The sequence below is a fragment of the Sciurus vulgaris genome (assembly GCF_902686455.1).
Source record: "Sciurus vulgaris genome assembly, chromosome: 16".
In the NCBI taxonomy this organism is placed as follows: domain Eukaryota; kingdom Metazoa; phylum Chordata; class Mammalia; order Rodentia; family Sciuridae; genus Sciurus; species Sciurus vulgaris.
Window position 1 is genome coordinate 59,407,669 of NC_136477.1, and position 20,329 is coordinate 59,427,997.

General features: G+C 46.8%; 1 protein-coding gene across 3 annotated transcripts in view; it reads right to left on the reverse strand.

The window, feature by feature from the left end:
• Nucleotides 1-4,790: 4,790 nt before the first annotated feature.
• The window catches only part of PRICKLE2 (prickle planar cell polarity protein 2), a 355,816-nt gene continuing 340,277 nt past the window's right edge, over nt 4,791-20,329 (reverse strand). For all 3 annotated transcript variants that reach the window (XM_079114385.1, XM_079114387.1, XM_079114386.1), the window contains one exon: nt 4,791-7,819. In XM_079114385.1, coding sequence (XP_078970511.1) covers nt 6,945-7,819 — 875 coding nt within the window. In that variant the 3' untranslated portion in view covers nt 4,791-6,944. The remainder of the gene's footprint in view (nt 7,820-20,329) is intronic.

Here is a 20,329-nt window from a genome sequence, read left to right on the forward strand (position 1 = left end):
CAAGCCTCCTCCACGATCGCCTGATTGGATAGATTAAAAACTGAGTCTGCCCGCGCGGTGGTGCACGCCTGTGACTCCGGAGGCTGAGGCTGGAGGATCGCAAGTTGAAAGCCAGCCTCAGCTACTTAGCAAGGCCCTAAGCAACTCAGTGAGACCCTGTCTCTAAATAAAATACAAAATAGGGCTGGGGATGTGGCTCAGGGGTTGAGTGCCCCTGGGTTCAAACCCTGGTACCAAAACAAAGGACCCTCGCCATATGCAAAAAAACAAAAGAAGTATTTTGGGATCCTTTGCTGATTTCATTTCTTACTAATAACTGACAATTTACCATGTGGCCTGGGTGGGACTCCTTTTCCAGAATCTTCAAGGAGCAGTGATGCTAAAAGGCAATGCATTTAACTCATTGGTTCTTACCTGGGGTGGTTTTGCCCTTGGGGAATGTCTGCTAATGTGTGGAGACATTTTTTTAAAAATTGGGTTAAAATAGCTGGGCACAGTGGTGCACACCTGTAATCCCAGGGGCTTGGGAGGCTGAGGCAGGAGGATCGTGAGTTCAAGGCCAGCCTCAGCAACTTAGTGAGGCCCTAAGCAACTCAGTGAGACCCTGTCACTGAATAAAATATAAAAAGGGCTGGGGATGTGGCTCAGTGGTTAAGCACCATTGGGTTCAATTTCTGGTACCAAAATAATTTTAAAACTTGGGTAAAAATAAACATCACATAAAAATTTACCATCTTCATTATTTAATCATACAGTTCAGTAATAAGTTCATTTGACATCACTCTGCAAATGTTCTCCAGAACTTTTTGTTTTGCAAAAACTGAAATGCTATGCTCGTTAAACAATAATTGTTCAGTTTTCCCTCTCCTCTCCCCTGAGGATAGCTACCCTGTACTTTTCGTCTCTATGATCGTAGCTCTGGATACCTCATGTAAGTGGAATCATACGGTATGTGTGTTTTGTGGCTGGCTTGTCCCACTAAGCCTCTTGTCCTCAAGGTTCATCCATGTTGCAGCACAAGCCACAATGTCCTTCCTTTTCAGGGTTGGATAATATTCCCGTGTGTATTCACGTCACCGTGGTTACCCATTCATTCATTGGTACACATTTGGGTTGCTTCTACCTTTTTGCTATTATAAATAAGGCTGCCATGAACATGGGTGCACACATATCTCTGAGGTTCTGATTTCAGTGCTTTGGGGTGTAAACCCAGAAGAAGAATAGCTGGGTGGCACGGTCAATCTATTTTTAATTAGGGGGGTGCTGTGCCATCTTACGTCCTCACCAACAGTGCACATGGGTTCCGTTTTCTCCAGATCCTCATCAGCACTTGTCATTTTCCTAGCTGTCTTTGTGGGAGTAATGTGGGGAGGAACTAACACGTGTCACAACTTGGGCAGATGCTCCCGGCATGCAGTGGGCAGAGGCCAGTGATGTTCACCTTCTTCAATCTTACCAGGCACAGGACGAGCCTCTGCAACGAAGATCAAAGTGCCCCACACGCAGATGGTGCCAAGATGGAGAAACTCGGATTTAAGCATCAGGCTGTCTCCTACTCTGACACGTGGGGCCTTTCTCTTTTTATTGAGGTGCTTGAAGGCCAAGGCCTCACCGGCTGAAAGATCAGCCAGGTAAGGAAGGACCCAGAGAGAGAGGGCGAGGTTTCTTTTATTCAAATTTTATTGGAAGTTTACAAATGTATTACAGACATCAGTAAAACATCATATCCATTGTACAGGGCACGGATCTCAAGCAAAGTGTTCAGAACAGTCTCTGGCAGAGCCCACACCCAAGGCCCATGGCAGGCCCTCTTGACAAACAGCTTGACGCTCGACACAGAACAGACTCTGGCCTGCCTCACCCTCTCAGGCCCTTTGAGGTTTTGTTTATGCATGTGAAATTAAAGCAGGAGATGGGCAGAGCCATCCTGTGCAGGAAGAAATGAGTGTAGAAAAGAGAATCCTGACCAAGTCCTGATTTGCTAGAGAAAATGGAGGACTCATGGGCCTCAGAATGTTTTTATTTATTTATTTATTTTGGTACTGGGAATTGAACCCAGGGGTGCTTAACCACTGAGCCACATCCCTAACCCCCCCTTTTTTAAATATATATTTTATCTAAAGACAGGATCTCACTGAGTTGCTGAGGGCCTCACTAAGTTGCTGAGACTGGCTTTGAACTTGTGATCCTCCTGTCTCAGCCTCCGACCTCAGACTGTTAAGTCAGGGTCCATGAGAGAATCAGAATACTTAATGGAAAAAATAGGGAAACCAAGTTCGATAGGCTTGAGAACAAACTTTCCCATAATTCTCTGGAAATTTTAGAAAAGCTTGATCAGCTACCTGTTGAACATGAGTGGCTAAATGTCCAGTCAGGTAAAGGAATGTCTCAGAAAACTCTCAGGATAGAGCAAGACAATTTTTATTTCCCTATCCTAGGGATTCATCATATCTAAATCACAGAAATGTTTCCTAACACTATGTGACTTTCCCTCCTCCTTCCTGTTCTCTTGAAGAAAGCCAGTTTTGTCAGCAGGAAGTGAGCTTATCAAGTAGTATGGCTCCCGGTGATATGTTGTGCTTTATGGGAGTTGAGTTGACAGGCTACTACTTTGGGAAAATGGAAAAAGAATCCAATCCTTTCATGATGTTGAGCTTTGATGATGACTTCCAAATGGACACCTGGTCACACTCTGGTGGCTGCTGGGGCCTTAGAGGATCCAACCCACTGGAGATGAGGCAAAGAGCCTTCTACTTCCACTTCCTTTGTGCTTCTTATAGGAATGTACCTTAAAAGGTGGCTACCTGCAACTGCCTTCAAAATCAGTAGGGGAAACTTCTGTTGTCTGCAGAGTCCATTCTAAAGCCTTCCTGAAGGTGCCAGACAGTTGCCAGTAGCAACTGTCCTTGCATGAAATTTTCAGATAACTGGTTCAATATTCCACTTGCCCTTAGAGGGATCCCCCTCCAGAGTCATAAGCATCTGGTTTCCGTTAGAAATACACAGAGAGCACTTATCCTTGGAATTTAAATATTTGTTCTCTTTTTTGTCAGAAGGTGGGATCAGACAAAGCATAAGAAGGACTCTTATTTGACCCCTGTAAAATAAGCAGAAGGCACCATATTCTAATTGGCAAGAAACATGGGCCTGGAAAAGGAGGCCAAAGGGATCTGTCTTTAGTCTAAGAGGCCAGCTTCCTTTAGCCTCCAAAATCTGGCAGACAGAGGAAATGGAGTCTCCCAATTAGTTATGACTGATGCATCTTCAATGTCAGGGGTTCCACGGCCAGAGAGCCCGTGGCAGAAAGACAAGAACAGGATCAGTTCATAAATATTTGTTATCAGACAAAGGAGATCAATTTTAATCAACTGGTCCTCTGGCTGGCTGGAGTTTCACAGAGATTTCTGAGGCTGCATCCACATTTTCTGGGAAAGCAAACTGTAATACATGGCTTCCATCTGCTGTGGCTGCAGGGCAGGTAAAGCAAGTATTATGCACGTGCACCACTGACTCTGTCTGAACTTAACAATGGCCAGCAGAACCCAAGAAGCAGACAGCTGCTGCACAAAGAGAATACACAATCCTGCTACTGTACAGAAACCTCCTGCAGCAAAGGATGAGAAGGTGCGGCCTTTAGTCTCCTACTGGAAAAAGCCATCTGGTTTTTCACTCAGCTGGCTGGAAGGAAGGATCAGAGAACAAAAGGAGAACGTGGAAAGATGATGTCAATAACCAACCCCAGAAATTCTCCCTTGGATGTGTGCAAAATCAGGAAGCATGGTCTGATTTCCCTGACCTCCTTCACCTTTGTGCTTGGAAGAGATCCGAGGCCTCTGTGACAAAAGGAAGGTTCCTGAATGCTATGCTCAATGCCACGAGGTTGGCAAGAAACCTTTTCACAGGTATGAAGATTAGGTGTGCACTGCAGGACCATGCAGGAAATGCTCAGTGACTTATACTTCTTGGACCTGGAAGAGAGCCAGTTGTGTTGCCATTGAACTTAACGGCAGTAGGAAGGGACTTGACCTCCAACGTTGCAGTTCTAAACAAATGACAAGCCCATTGTTAGGAGAGGTAGTGAAAAAAGTCAACCAAGGCATCAGAGAGGAGAGGAAGCTGGGAAAAGCTTGCTTCTCTGAAAACCAGTCTATAGAAGATAAAATGACCTTCTAAGAGGTGAGTATAGGGCTCACCCACCAGAGCAACCTGACCGATAAGAGCTAATGTTATGATGGAGGAATCAGAGGAGAACCTTAAATTCTTGCTTAGGGAAAGAATTCACTGAACTTTGGGGAATGAGATTCTGGCACGTTCCACGTAACTTATGGCTTACGGGTAGAAGTCCCAATGCACCGTCATCTTGCCCTCTATCAGGTGTTCACCTGGAGAGTCCGCCATCATGGTGAGAAACTACCTTCCTCTACTGACTACTCTGAAGGTGCCTGGCTGTGTTTGGGGTGGGAAGAAATCTGGAGTGGTGGAATAGATGGAGGTGATCTTGCCAGTAGAGTTTGACCTTGAAGTCCGAATCTCCTAATACATTAAGCTCTGGCTGGTGCAATCCCCGATGATCTCTAGATAGCCACACCTGAAATCACTTACCCCTCTGGGTCCCTTTGTGTACTGATGATGTCAACCTCTCAGCCACCTTCTTCTTTCTACAGATGGTGGTTAAAGCCTTATTTCAGAAATGTAAGAGCTACTGCTTTTACTGGCAGATTTCTTTGATTGGAATTGGGGCCACAGAGGACAGATATGTTTTGAACATTTCCTAAGTTAAGTGATCTACCTTTCCTCTTTTTTTTTTTTTTTCTCAACAAATACCTTTTTATTCTGATCAGTCAAGGAACTCCAAACTGCAAATTGGACTCACCCAATTTCTACCAGAAACCTACCACTTTAGTAGCGTGGTGTTGTACATTATTTCTTAATCAGTTTGCCAAGCAGTTTACAAACTTACTATACAAACGTTAATAGAGTTAATTCTCCAGAGGCTCGGATAATTAATGAAGCATTTAGATATGAAGATAGCATGCGGAAAACAGCCACAACCAACATTTGCATTGCTTTTTTTTTTTTAAATCAGTGACAATGACAAATGTCATATTAATACCTGAAAAGCAAATTACTTTTAATACATCCTGAATGGAGTACCATGACCACGTCCTTTACAGCCTTCCTTTCCCCAGACCCATGTAGGATGGTGTCTGAAGAGCAACTTTTCACTTTCTCTCCATAAAAAAATACTAGAAAAGTTAACTACGATAGCAAAGAGACCACGCTTACCTCACCGTGGCAGATGGCCACGGGGACACACCATGTACTAAATGGACAGTACATCTCAGTAAAGGTGGGTCCTCCGATGGGTCATTTCGATGGCCACAATCCACTGAGGGGAGGAGGAGAATGGACGCAAGGGCAGATGCTTCATTTTTAACTGAAGCAAGGCAGGAAGTTTTATTTTACTATAAACAGCACAACCGTTGAATGTCTTCTTTAAGCAAACTTACTTCTGAGCCTACTTTGTCTGACCAACAGCCCTCTAACTTCAAAATGGGGATCTCTCTCTCAACAAAGTCTGTTTTTCCAAGTCATGACCCTGAAATCTCAGCCGCTCGACCTTCCTGGGGAACTCAGCTCCCCTGGTTCCTGAGCTTGTTAAACCAGCTTCTCTCTGCAAGCCCTGGGTCACCTTTCCTGCATTCCCTCTGTGGAAGTTCCTCTTCCGTGAACTTCCTTCTTCTTCCCCTTCTACCTTGACCTTGACCTTTCTGTTCTCAAACAGCTTTGTTCCTTCCTCATGCATAACATAACAACACACCCTGGCTCCCAGAGCCCCTCAGAACCATCCTGTCCCTCAAATCTCAATGCTTAAGTTCATTTGCTCTGAGGACAACCGGTTGTCAGGCTACAGCGGCAGTTCCGTCTGCCTTGGAAAAGGAAAGCAGGTAATACGATCCAGGAAACATGAGCACCAGAAAATAATGCCACATTCAAAACAATGTCATGCTGACAGCACACAACGGCACCACTCACGGTCACTTTAATTTTTCCCGAGGGATAGATCAATATTAAGCAACTTCAATGTTCCCAGAAGGGATGGCATTTCTCACGCAATTTGACTGACACTGGTTGATTAATCGGCAAAAGTTACATTTGCAATTAAAAAAAAAATTACTATCACTTTGTAGAGAACGAATCCTACCAAGGATGGGAACGGGCTTAAGGATGGCTCCTTAAGATGAAATGGAGCATAAAATGCTTTGGGTCAAAAAAAAATTTTTTTTCAGCCACAAAAAGCCAGATTGAATACACTCCTTTGCAAAAGGTCTCACTGACATATAACAAATGCGTATAGGGAGGGGGAAAAAAAAAAAGGTGGTCCTGGGCCACCTTTTAATACTACCCAAAGACAATGCCAGATGAGCATGCAAAGACCCCAGGGAGTCCTACGATATAGAAATTCCTTTGATATTACAAAATACAAAAATATTTTATCAGAACTCTCATTTACAATGCATTTACAATGGACATGTAAATAACTTAGTCTTGGGTCTTGGCTAATAAACAAATTACTTACTGGAAAAAAAAAAAAAAAAAAAAAAAAAAAGGTCCTAGAAGTAAGAGAACCAGAGAGGAAATAAGCGAGCAAGTAAGGGTTTGTCACCTCGTAAGCAGCCACTCGACACATGACTGATGGGAAAAGGGCCTCCATAGACTCTATTGTTTCCAACGGGAAATGTGCAAATGATATTCAACATGCTAAGGACTGTGACTACCTATGGAGTCGATCTGGAACCTTGCCTCCCCAACTGAGAACGCTCCCCTTTCGCTCCCCCCACGAACCACCCACCGAAAAGCGCTTGAAAATCGAAGACAGTGCAAGTTTCTCAATGTACATTCTTAGTTCCCATCCTCCCCTGTTCCCTCCGACCCCGATCATATTACGAAATGATACAGTTTTTGCTCTTTTGTCTTTTCCTGCTATGCAACTGTCCTCTGCCACCTAACGTGGAGGATTTGGGGACGCCGTAGGAGCTGTACTTGTGCAGCAGCTCGTCGCTGGTGACGTATCGCAGGCGGGCCGGCTGGGGGATGGGTTCTCCTAGGAAGTAGCCCTCGTTGTCAGACTCGGAAGACGAGGAGCAGGTGGAACACCAGTCGTACTCGGTGAAGTAGGGTCCCCATCGCTCCCCAAAGGCATTCTGCAAAGCCAGGTCCGAAACAGTCCTCGGGCACTGGCCGTACAGGTCCCTCCGGGGCCCCTGCCCCAGGCTCTCCTGGAAGCTCCGCTGGCGCAGGAACTGGTCGTAGTCTTCCCTGGCTCTCAGGGACGGCCTTTCTTTTAACCGGGACATGGCCTCGCGATCGCTGGCCAGGTGGAGGGCGTTGTCCGAGCGCGATCGGCGGGAACGCCGGGACCGGTGGGGGCGGAAGCGGCGGTTGTCGTCGCGCGAAGTAGTTCTCCTCCGGGTGCGTTCGCTCATGGGCTGGATCCTCACGCCCTCCTGCCCCGGCAGCTTGCTGCCCGCTATGCCCCCATCAAAATCAAAGCTCTGGTGCATCCTCCCGTGGGACTGCAGGTCTCTGTACCCGATGGGGTTGCCGAGCTGGTGCAGGTTACCCTCCATCTCTTGGTACTGCTGGGCCGAGAGCAGGCTGCGCACCGACTCTGCGCTCCTGAACTGCATGGACGAGTTGAGCGTGCCCATGTTGCTCAGCTTCTCAGAGACGTTCATCCCGGAGTCTTTGCTGAGGTCGGGCATGGAAAATCGCGACAGGTGCTCCTGGCGCTTGGCACCACCTTCGGCAGAGAGGCCTGGGGGTGGGGGGAGAGAGCAGAGGACCACAGGGGTTAATAGAAGTGGACAGCAGTGGGGGGGCGGCTGTCACTATCACTGCCAGTGCACAGGGTCGTACAGAGGCGCACCACACAAAGGCCCTCCCAGGAGCATGTGTGACGGCAGGGCACCGAACACCTAGAGGGGACATTTGCTTAAAACGCGATACTAGTTGCTGGTTGCTAATTCCTTCCCATCTGAGTTACTAAGAGCCCACCACTGTCTTCCTTTCTTCCTTTCTTTCTTCCTTCCTTCCACCCATCAGGGATTGAACCCAGAGGCACTTAACCACTGAGCTACATCCCCAACGCCCCTCACCTCCACCCCATACTTTTGTATTTTATTTAGAGACAAGGTCTCACTAAGTTGCTGAGGCTGCCTTTGAGCTGGCGATCCTCCTGCCTCAGCCTCCCAAGCGGCTGGGGTGACAGGCGTGCCCCACCCGTGCCGGGCCCACTGTGTTTTTCTCTTATGTTTCCTGTTTCCAATTTCACTTTACAAAGCACTTCAATGGCCTCTTCTAATGATAAACTCCATAGGATGGGTATTTTGCATAAAGAAACTAAGCCCCAGAAACTGGCCCAGGCCCAAGTTTCCCCACAACGCTGAGCCTAGAAGTGCCTTCTGTGATGCTGGACCAGTTCACTTCTTTCTTAGTGGGCCTGCTGTCCTTAAGTGGCAGGTACCCTCTATCTCAAATGCATTGGACGTTAAGTGCCTCTCTAGGGTAGATAAAGGGATATTTACTCTCTTAACTTGTTCAGTAAATTACTACTTCAGGGTGATAAATGGGTCTCTTGTAGCCAGAAGATGTGAGTGGGACCCTGGGACACCTTTCTATCCCTGGAGAGGGAGATACTTTAAAAAAATAATACAGTGACCATAATCACTAAGAGCAGGTACCCTGAACAGTGGGCCTCTATTTTCCAAGTGCTGTCAAATGAGCTCCTGGCAGCCTGGAGATGAAAATCTGGGAATCATACACAGAAGGCCATGGTAATAAATGGCCCAGATGAATGTAACATGCTCTCAAATGGCACAGAAATAAGTTGTGTGTGTGCATGTGTGTGTATGCATACAAAAGAACAAAGAGAACAAGAACTTGTTTCAAGAATAAGAGTGCATTCTACCACAGTTTTTTCCAGTGATTTCTATTTAAAAAAAAAAAAATTATTCACTGGGATAATGAACAAGAAGTTAACAGGTTAACAGGTGAAGTTAGGTAAAGAGTATAACATAGGCAGTGTTAGCTCTACTTTTGCAACTTTTCAATGAGTGCAAAGTTATTTCTTTAAAAATTATAGTGTATTCATTGATCCAGTTATCTCACTCCTAGGTTTATACCCAAAGAACTTAAAATCAGCATACTACAGTGATGCAGCCACATCAATGTTTACAGCAGCTCAATTCACAATAGCTAAGTTATGGAACAAACCTAGGTGCCCTTCAACAGATGAATGGATAAAGAAAATGTGGTCTATATACACAATGGAATATTACTTAGACATAAAGAAGAATTAAATGGTGGCATTTTCTGGTAAATGAATGGAAGTGGAGAATATCATGCTAAGTAAAATATGTCAGACCTAAAAACCAAAGGCTTAATGGTCTCTCTGATATGTGGATGCTGACTCATAAGGGAGGGTGGGGAGAGAAGAACAGAAGTTCACTTTAGACAAAAGAGAATGAAGGGAAGGGAGGGGGAGGGAACAGGAAAGACAGTGGAATGAATGGACGTCACTTTCCCATGTTCACATATGAACACATGATCAGTGAAACTCCACACCGTGTCCAACCACAAGAATGGGAAGTCACACTCCATATACGTATGATGCGTCAGAATGCACTCTACTGTCATGTGTAGCTAAAAAGAACAAATAAAAAAATTAATTAAAAAACAATAGTGTATTCACATGATGCAATAGTTTTCAAGCTAGATAAAATTGAGGGTTATCTGGAGAAACCCTAATATAATGGACACCCACACAATAATGAGCATGGACGACTACACCAAACCCCATGGATGGACCTCACAGAAAACGCTGCGGGACACAAAAAGAGTAGGTGCTGTGCTTCCATCTAGGTGAAACTCAAGAACAAGTGGAGGCTGTTTATGGTGAAAGAAGTGAGGGGGAGGAGACACCAGGGAAGCTTCTAGAACACTGGAATTGTTCTAGAGCTAGACCTGGAGGAGACAGAAGGCTACAAGTGTAAGGATTCACTAAGGTGTAGTCTTCGTGTTTGTTTGCTTCATTTTCTGTAAGTTACACCTCAATAAAACAGTGTCAAAATAAAGCAATGTTTGTGAACGAGTCAAATTTTCCCTTTGGATATGCATGTGGAGAAACCACAGTGGTCCCTCTGCATGCAGGACACCCTGGGATACCAAACTTCCTTCTATAAAAGGAAATAGCATTTGTAGATAACCTGTCACCGGTGGAGGTGGAGGAGGTGGGCATTGGGGGCGTGGCTTTGGGGTATATATCTGTATCTGGAGAGTGGAGTCTCTGCTTCCTGATCACCATGTGAGCTGCTTCCCTCCAACACACTCTTCTGCCATGATGTTCTGCCTCACCTCACGCCCCAAGGAATGGAGCCTGCTGTCTATGGACTGAGACCTCTGCAACTGTGAGCCCCCAAATAAACTTTTGCTCCTCTATAATTGTTCTGATCGTGGTCTTTTAGTCATGTAAAAAAGCTGACTAAACCATAATGAATGCACATCTCCCTCTATACATTACTTATATTACCTATGCAGTGTAAGTGCCGTGAAGTAATTGTCATATTATGTTGGGTAGATATATTGGCAAGAAAAAAAGGTGTACATATACCATACAGATGCAAACAGTGTAGGCCTAGTGAAATTTTCACTCCAGGGCTGGTTGAACCAAAAAGACATGAAATCCTCAAGGAAGGCTGACTGTATTCTACCAAAATTTTGTATTTTCCAGTAATGTGTTCCAGTAATATATATATTTTTGTACTGTGGATTGAACACAGGGATACTTAACCACTGAGCCACATCCCTAGCTCTTTATTTTATTTAGAGACAGGGTCTCTCTGAGTTGCTTAGGGCCTCACTAAGTTTCTGAGGCTGGCCTTGAACTCGCAATCCTCCTGCCTCAGCTTCCTGAGTGGCCAGGATTACAGGAGTGTGCCACCACGCCAGACAATTTCTATTTTTTAAAAAAATTCATTATCCACTGGGATAACTGTCAGGGCAAGAGGAGTTGGGTCCTCCAAGTCCTGCTTCCTTGGCTGTGTATCTCTGACGTAAAATCTTGAGAGCTGATTTGCAACCACCTAATCACTTCCAGAACCTCCCTGATCTGAAGGCGGAAAGGAGTGGGTGTCATGCTAAGGCAATGAATGAACAGTCTGAGCCGATGAACTCTAGTAAGGAAGGAAAAAATCCAGGCATGGTGGCCCACCCTTGTAATCCCAGCTACTCAGGAGGCTGAGGCAGGAGGATCGAAAGTTCAAAGGCAACCTTAGCAATTTAGTGAGGCCCTAAGCAACTTAGCAAGACCCTGTCTCAAAATAAAATATAAAGAAGGGCTGGGGATGTGGCTCAGTGGGTAAGCACCCTGGATTCAATCCCTAGTACCAAAAAAAAAAAAAAAAAAAAAAAAAAAAGGAAAAAATATCTTCCAAATCACATTGAGAAACAAAAGCTAAAAGCTATCCTGGAAGGGCTTTGTAACCAAGAGTGGCCTTAGGGTCAGTATCAACAACCTAGACACTCTTAATTCCCAAACATGCTGTTTTTCTGAACCTGTCTTTTTTATTGGCCCTTCAGTGAGACTGGAGAACATTCTGCATGTGAACAGATTCCTAGGCCACGCCACGCAGTGGTAAACATGAAGAAGAGGCGGTTCCAGTCTGCTGGGGGTCATACTCCACTCTAATTGTGCTTCTGCCTCCTGGGATCCCCTGGCCACCCCCAGGGGAAGGACAGGAGGGCTCCTTGCTCAAATCCAGAGTCTCTTGCCAGTTTTACCTTAAACCTAAGCGACTCCCTGGGGGGGGCCTGTGGCTGGGATGGATCTCATTCAGGAGAGCAGCGTCTCTTCTGATTCATTAACTCACACGTTCCTCCAGGGGCTTCTTGCAAGCAGGGACAAGAACAGAAAGGCCAGTGTTGCCCAAAGATGAGCAATAAGCGTGTACTTGCCTCTTAAAAGGGTGGTTCTGCGGTTGATTTCATTGTTGGCAAAATCCAGAGTCTTTATGCAGACCTCAAGACCCTACGTGACTTGGCTGCCTTTGTCTCAGCACCGTCAACAGCTCCAGGGCGTCACTCTCCCCGCCCACCACCACTTACTCTTGCTTCAGCCCACAGTCCTCTCCCACCTCCTGATCCAACGCAACCACTGTCCGTTCCTCCCTCCTGCCAGGGTTAGAGTTCAGATGTGCAGGATTCTGAACATCAGGGACAATGATTGCTCGTTAGTCACATGGTCTCCAGCAGATCATTGTATGGCCCACTTCCGGGCTCAGTCAGGAAAGCGGGATATATACTTATCCTCCTGAATTATAAAGGTGAACCTTAGCTATGAAGATCGGTTTAAATGAGCAACTCTCGGGTCCCCAAGATAAGGCAGTACTATCATAGCTCACCCTCCACCTTATGAAACACCCTCTCCCTAATTAGGCACGGAACTGGACAGCCACCTCCTGGCTGGGTGACTTACAGCCATTTTTAAACCTCTTGAGCTGTATCAATAAAATGGGCATGGTGGCACACACCTGTAATCCCAGTGGCTCAAGAGACTGAGGTAGGAGGATCGCAAGTTCCAGGCCAGCCTTAGCAACTTACAGGGACCCTAAACAAATTAGCAAGACCCTGTCTCAAAATAATAAATAAATAAATAAAAAGGCGGGGGTGTGGCGATGTGGCTCAGTGGTAAAGTGCCCCTGGGTTCAATTCCCAGTACTGCCAAGAATCAATCAATCAATCAATCAATCAATCAATAGCAGGCACAGTCACGGTATCTGAGTATCACAGCTAAAGAGATGGGTAGATAAGGAAAACGAGACTTTCCCTTTTGAAGTTTCATCACCACCGTAATAGATGTGTGATGCTTTTGTTTCTTCTCCCTCTCCTTGGCGAGACTATTTATTCCAAGAGGACGCGTATGTGTTGCTGTTTGCTAGCCCCATCTCAGTACCTGGTGTGCAGGGTGCAGGAAGAAAGTAGGGGCTGTCCGAAAGCCCCCCAGTGAAAGAAAGTATTTCCCAAGAATCTGATACACAGCTAGCCTTAAAGGCAAATAAACAGTTGTCGAATGCATGATTAATGAATGAATCCAAGAAAAATGACCCATGTAGAGTCCAAATGCATGGTAATAGTTTCTAGAATATGAGCCACTAGTACAAATAATTTGCCTCTCTAATTTGTAACTGGGGATTTCTTCCCTAGGCTGATGGAATTCTACCCTTCGTTCCGTCTATACAGAAAGAGACGAACAACGACAGACTGCCAATCAATACCTCGGACCAAATGGGGCTCCAAAATGTCCCTCCGCTGCCCTGCAAGGCACATGCTGTTCTTGCTACCCGAGCTGCGCATGGTGGGTGTGCCCATGCATCCATGCACAAATTGTGTGTGTGTGTGTGTGTGTGTGTGTGCGCACGTGTGTGTCGGGGGGTGGGGGGATGCACAATAAATTCTGCAGATAGCTCTCGCTGCAGCACACAATCTGACCTCATATTTAAAACTGACATCACTGGCAGAAAAAGTCACCCAACCCCCAGGAGACAAGGGTGCTGGGCTTCCCCTCTCAAGTGCAGCTGTGCTTTACCCCTAGAGAGGGATTTTTCCCTCTCCAAGTAAGGCAGCTTTGTGAGAGGTGCTCAGTGGGGACTAGGGAGCTCAGGGCCTTGATTTATCCTCAGCCCAGGGGTCAGTGTGGCGGGGAGGTACACGAATGTCCATGCACTACAGAGGTGGCCGCTTCCTTCAGGCCCCGTGGGTCTTGCTCCGGCAAGGAGAGGTCAGTATCGACTTTAGCCCGCGGTTCCCTGTGGTTCAACTGTCAACACGAAGGTGCAGCTGAGGTGCTTTAAGTGACACCAGCATTTCTGTCTGAGCAACGTCTCCCTCTCTACAAACAGGAGTTCTCATAGTAACTGGCAATGCAGAGAAAAATCAATGGCCTTCAAAGAATGTTCTGGGTTTGAAGGAAGAGGAAGGCCAGCTTTGCCTGGCTCCCCTCCCCCACCGATGCTAAGAGCAGAAGGTAGGCGCGCGAGACCAGAAAGGAGAAAACACAAACTTAAATTTAAAGGAAGCCCTGTGGGCACATCTTTCTGCTCTTTATTTATTATCCTGTCTTTTGTCCCGCTTTTGGGGGAAAAAAAATTGGTTTGAGAAGACAGGGAGCTGTGTTTCTGCCAACTTAAAAGATGTATTCACATTTCACATTTCTGTGCGTAAAAGCAAGAGTATCTGCTTCCTGTGGCCCTCTAACCATTTACATCTCACGCTGATGATTTAGCTGCCCTTGGTAGGGTTTTCCCTATATGATTTTTTTTTTCTCTGCTGAGAAAAGCAATAGAGATTATTTTAAAGAGAGGTCTACAGAAGATGGTGCGAGAGCACAGACATGAAGAAATGGAATTGTTCAGAAGAGGAATTTGCAAACTTCTGCTTGCAGGTCTGATACAGGTCATTGCCTGTTGTTTTATAAAGAAGTTTCACAGACATACAACCATGCCCACTCATTTGCATGCGACTGTTGACCGCTCAGCAGAGTCGTTGGGACAGAGACTGTACGATCTGCAAAGCCTAAATACCTACCTTTTGGCCCTTTATAGCATCAGACTGTCAGGGGTTCAGCACACAGTGGCAAGCCTGAGTGTCCCCAAAGTCACGGCTCCACGTTGTTGGTCTCAGACCAGGCGAGGGAGGTCTGAGGTGCAGGTCTGTTGGTTTGAAGTGTGTGTGGGTGGACTGATCAGGTCCCTGGGGAGCTTCTTCCCAGCTAAGTCAATTGATTTCATCGACACCCTGACCTTCAAATTGGCAACAGCTGGACAGAAACTGTCATCTGCGCAGTGGAGTTTAAATTCCACATGTTTCTTGGTGACAGGCGCGGAATGATTCAAACCAAGATGACAGGGAAGTCTGGGGGCCCGGAGCGGGAAGAGAGAGAGGAGGGTGGATGTGCACACAGGAAGATTCCCTGCCACGCAAGCAGGAGCTGGGGGCTAGCAGCCACGGCGATGGCACTGCCTGGAGCTGCTGAAACCGCAGATTCCCAGGCACTCACTGGGCTCCCAGACTCAGAACCTGCACTTGAACAGGATGCCCTGGGGATCCCCACACCCATGAGAGTTAGAAAAATTGCTATTCAAGGAAAATTACCCTTGCAACTAAAGGTACTTTTGCCCCAGGAAACGGGAACCTCTTGCCGTTGGAGACTCATTCAGGGTTTCTCAGCCCTGGTACCACGGACACCTTGGGTCCGATAATTCTTTGTCATAGTCTCCACCGACTACATGCCACTAGTCCTTCCTGGTTGAGAAAGCCCCAAATGTCTCGAGACATTGCCAAATGTTCCAGGGGGACAAAAATTATCATTCTGAACTGTGAACTAAGGCTCTGCGGAACCCAGCCTTGGAACTGCTCTTGACCAGAGGTGAAGGGGAGCTTCCACTTGCCCAAGAGTGGCAGTGGATAATGCAAACCCAGCTGCAAACATGGTCCTGGTGACTCAGGATTGTCCTCACCCCCTACAGGATTAGCTGGTGCCATGAGGTCGTTGGTAGCATGTCGCCTAAATCAGGGGGCTGCCAGGTTATTTTCCCTTTAAACCCTACAAACTCACCTGCATCCTTCAGTGGGTTCAAGAATTCCCTAGGGTTGCTGGGCGAGGTGGTGCCACCTGTAATCCCAGCAGCTTGGGAGGCTGAGACATGAGGATTGCCAAGTTCAAAGCCAGCCTCAGCAACTTAGGGAAACCCTGTCTCTAAATAAAACAGAAAAGGGCTGGGGAGGTAGCTCAATGGTTAAGTGCCCCTGAGTTCAATCCCCAGTACCAAAAAATAGAAAGAAAAAAGAATTCACTATACTTTGGGCATGTTTGAAACTTTTAGATCCCAAGTCCTTGATCACCAGCCTGTCTGGTGAGTCCCCAGTGACCAGAGATCCTACATCAGGAGCAGTTATTCATGCACCATCTGCTCCTGGGGCACAAGTGCTGGCAGACCATGGAGCAGCTTCCTGTCAGCTGCTACCAGGTAGCAGTAGGAGGTGGCTTCACAGCCTGTCCTCATCTCTCCCAGGTGAAAGGCTGTTTCCTGTCCCTGAGGGCTCCAGAACACTAGCCCAAACTAAATGGTTTCTTTATAACCAGCTGGTGCCAGAGAGGGTCGTAAATTATTTCAGTTTTCCCGACGACTGAAGCTTTGTTATTTTAGCAGTCTTCATTTTAGGGACTTGCCTTGAACCAGCCACCGGGGAGGGACCAGCCTCCCAATAGAACTGGAGTCACTGGGCTGCTTCTCTTACAGACCCAGTATAGTTACAAGGACAAGCCTCTCTGGGCACAGGGGTGCACACCTGTCACTCAGCAGAGCGGCTGAGGCAGGAGGTTGCAAGTTTGAGACCAGCCTCTGCAACTTAGCGAGCCCCTGTCTCCAAGTAAAAAAGGGCTGGGGAGGAAGCTTAGTGGTAAAGCGCTCCTGGGCTCCATTTCCAGTATCTGCAAAACACCCTCACAACTTGAACTTAAACAGGAGGTTGCCTCCTTTTAATTCCCTGGACTGGTCCATTCCTTTATAAACTTCCTGGTAAACCAGTTACCCCAATAAAGACAGACTCGGAAAAGTGAAGGGGGAAAGCAGGCAGGGACATCTTTTGGAAACATGTGGAGTCCATTTGAACTACATGGAGTTATTTTAACTAGGACTGCTCAGCTTCTGGGGGCGGGGGGCGGAATCTGACTGTGTTGTCACAAAGCCTATTGCTAATTGAAAGGATGTGCAAGAAATTCAAACCAGTGGAGGACTGTCTGACAGAGTTTGCTCTGGGCTTACACTGACCCATGCTGATTTCTAGAATCCATTAGCCCAAGTCAACAGGCAGATGTGCACAGGAGTATTTGCTCAGGAAGCACTTGACTGTGCAGTGACAGAAGCTAAATGGTCCCCTGGGGGTCAGAGCGGGGAGCCAAGGGCCAGAGACCATTCGGTTTCTTGAAAGACTGTTGAGGAAGCTCTGCCATGACCAGGTACCATGGTGCAAATGTGAGCACAGGCCTTTGAGGTGACACTTCACTGTGCAGGGAAAACAGATGACCGACTCAGCAGAGCATCGCGCCCATGCAGACAGAAGCCACCAGGGAGAAGACGGGCAATTCTATGACAGAGAACAGGCTGGACCTACCGAGGCCGAGTGCTGGCCAAGAACTCTGTGTTGGTGGAAACTGGAGTGAGACCTCAAGGATGAGAAGCAGCCAGTGGAGCCGAGGACAGGGAGACGTACTCTAGGCAGAGGGTTCCAGAACATTCTGTACCAGAGCAAGTTCCACCTGCTCTAAGAAGTGGTCGAAGGGGCCAGGTGCCCTGGCGTAGGCCTGTAATCCCAGCATCTGGGGAGACTGAGGCAGGAGGAGTTCAAAGCCAGCCTCAGCACCTTAGCAAGGCCCTAAGCAACTCAGTGAGACCCTGTCTCTAAATAAAATGCAAAAAAGGGCTGGGGATGTGGCTCAGTGGTTAAGCACCCCTGGGTTTGATCCTGGGTACGAAAAAACAAAGCAAAAGCATCTGTGGGGCAGCCCGGCAGGGCAGTGAGGAGCTCGGGCTGTGGAGTTCACTTCTGGCTCCCTACCTTGGAGCTGTGCCTCCTCAGTCAAAAGCCTAGATGGCTCTGTGCCTCCATTTCCCCACCTGTGAAATGGGAATGATCCCACAATCCAAGGGTGTCAACTGGGTCAAAACAGAGAGTTCTTAGAACAGTGCTGGAGCGGTAAGATCAGATGCAATTTCCAGTACTCTTACTGTCCTCCACCCACGTTTGTCCAATGTCACATGGCAGCGAACTCAGAACACTCTTCCTACCTCCTGCTTCCTGGTACTGTGAGGCAGGTGGAGAGAGCTAGCAGCCAGAGATTCAAGGGGCAGTAGGAAAAGAGAAGCACAGACCACTGACACACTCCAGCCTCTAAACAGCAGCCGCAATTAGAAACAAATCCTTTTTCATCCATGTATAGTTTTTTGCTGTATGAACAGGAATCACTGCTACATGCAACACGGTCCAATCTCACAGAATATAAGGACAGAGAGGCTGGATATAAAAGAATGATATATTATAATTCCATTTACATAAGATTCAAAACCATCCCAAACCAATCCATGCTACAGATGTCAGTAGAGGGCTTAATTTGGAAGGGAGGTTGCGGGGCAAGGGTGGAGAAGCACAAGGGAGTTTCTGGGTAGTCTATCACTTGACTTGGGACATGGTACCACAAGTGTAATAATCCAGACCTGCCTTGTATGACTTGTGCATATTGCTGTTTGATATATACACATCTATCACCTTTGTTAAAAAATCACCACCAAGGTAAATGGATGGAACTGAGACTCTCATGCTAAGTGAAATAAGCTGTCCCAAAAAACCAAAGGCTGAATGTTCTCTCTGATATGTGGATGCTAACACACAATAAGGGGTGGGGGCAGGGGGGAGAATAGAAGTTCATTGGAGTAGACAAAAGGAAATCAAGGAAAGGGAGGGGGATGGGAACAGGAAAGACAGTGGAATGAATGGACATCACTTTCCTATGTTCATATGTGAACACACGACCAGTGAAACTCCACACCATGTCCTACCACAAGAATGGGAAGTCATATTCCACGTATGTATGATGTGTCAGAATACACTCTGCTGTCTTGGATAACTAAAAAGAACAAATTAAAAAAAAATCACCAGCAAGAGAGGCAAGAAGGTACTCCTGGCAATTAAAAAAGCTAAACAGGGAGACCTCTCCCTGCCCCATCCCAACACAGACACACTTCTTCAACAGCATGTGTAGCTCACTTGGCTCAAATTGGTGGCTGATACATCAGCTTCATTTAGTTGGAAGGGTTAAAAGTCCTGCTTCTCTTTCTCTTTTTAAGTTGGGGTGCATAGGGATGCTCACTACAATCTCACAGAATATGGTACCAGGGATTGAACCCAGAGGCGCTTAACCACTGAGCCACATCCCCAGACCTTTTTGTATTTTATTTAGAGACAAGTCTCGCTGAGTTGCTGAGGGAGGAAGTGGAGGAAGAGCCCGGCTTCCTTCCTAGCAGACACGAAGCAGACAGAGGGCATGGAAGGGACAACAAGGAAGACCCATTCTTCCAGGGCACGCCCCTGGTGACCCGCCTCCTCCAGCCACACCCCCCCTGCCCAGTTACCACCCAGTTAGTCCATTCAAACTAGGATGAACTGATGAGGTGACAGTTCTCATAATCCCATCAGTTCACCTCTGAATATTCCTGCATCGATACAGGAGCTTTTGGGGACAGCTAGCATCCAGATCCTAACAGGAGAGAAGGCCTGGCCATTTCTTTCTTTTCTCCTTCTCATCAGCAGAAGTGAATCTGCCACCAACCTATCACCCTGCCTCTGCCAAGACATGATCAGGCCAGGACTGCTGAGTTCTTAGAAGGCATAAAGATGTCAGATGGAGCCGCAGGAACTTCCTTTTCTGCTCTGAGTCTCCAGCTCCTGGCTAAGCCAGACTGTGCCCTTCACCTGGCTTCCTAAGGCAACTTGGGCTTGGCCAGGCTCACTCTTCTCACAGATGGAACAAGCTGCTGTTCACCTGCTGGGAGCTGTGCTCCAGAACCTTCTAGTCTTCCTCCTTCCTCCCTGCAAACCTCCACCCTCATGCAGTTTATGAGTTACTGACACCTTTCCAAAGCATCCTCCCTGGGTCATGCAAAAAAGGATCATGTAGGCAAGGAAGTTCAGGAATTTCTAGAGGACTTCTCAAAAACCGAATAAAGTGCAAGAGGAATTTTCAGAAAGAAGACAGAAAATGGCTAGGTGTGGTGGTGCACACCTGTAATCCCAGTGGCTCAGGAGGTTGAAGCAGGAGGATGGCGAGTTCAAAGCCAGACTCAGCAATTTAGCAAGGCCCTAAGCAACTCAGTGAGACCCTGTCTCTAAATAAAATATAAGATAGGGCTGGGGATGTGGCTCAGTGGTTAAGTGACTCTGGGTTCAATCCCCAGTACCTGCCCTGCAAAAATTAAAATACACTGTTACTCATACTTTGAAAATAGGAACCCTTCTCCACCCAGCCCCACCCCCCAAACTCTAAAGATACACTTTGGGAAATAACTGTTTACCAACACTGATTCCTGTGACAATTCAAACATATCTGTTTAAAATTTCTGCCCCAGTTTCTGTAAACAGTGCTGTGCAGAGGCAAATCACAGCCTAAACCTAAAGGAAAAAAAAAAAAAAAAAAAAAAAAATCAGTAAAAGGGTC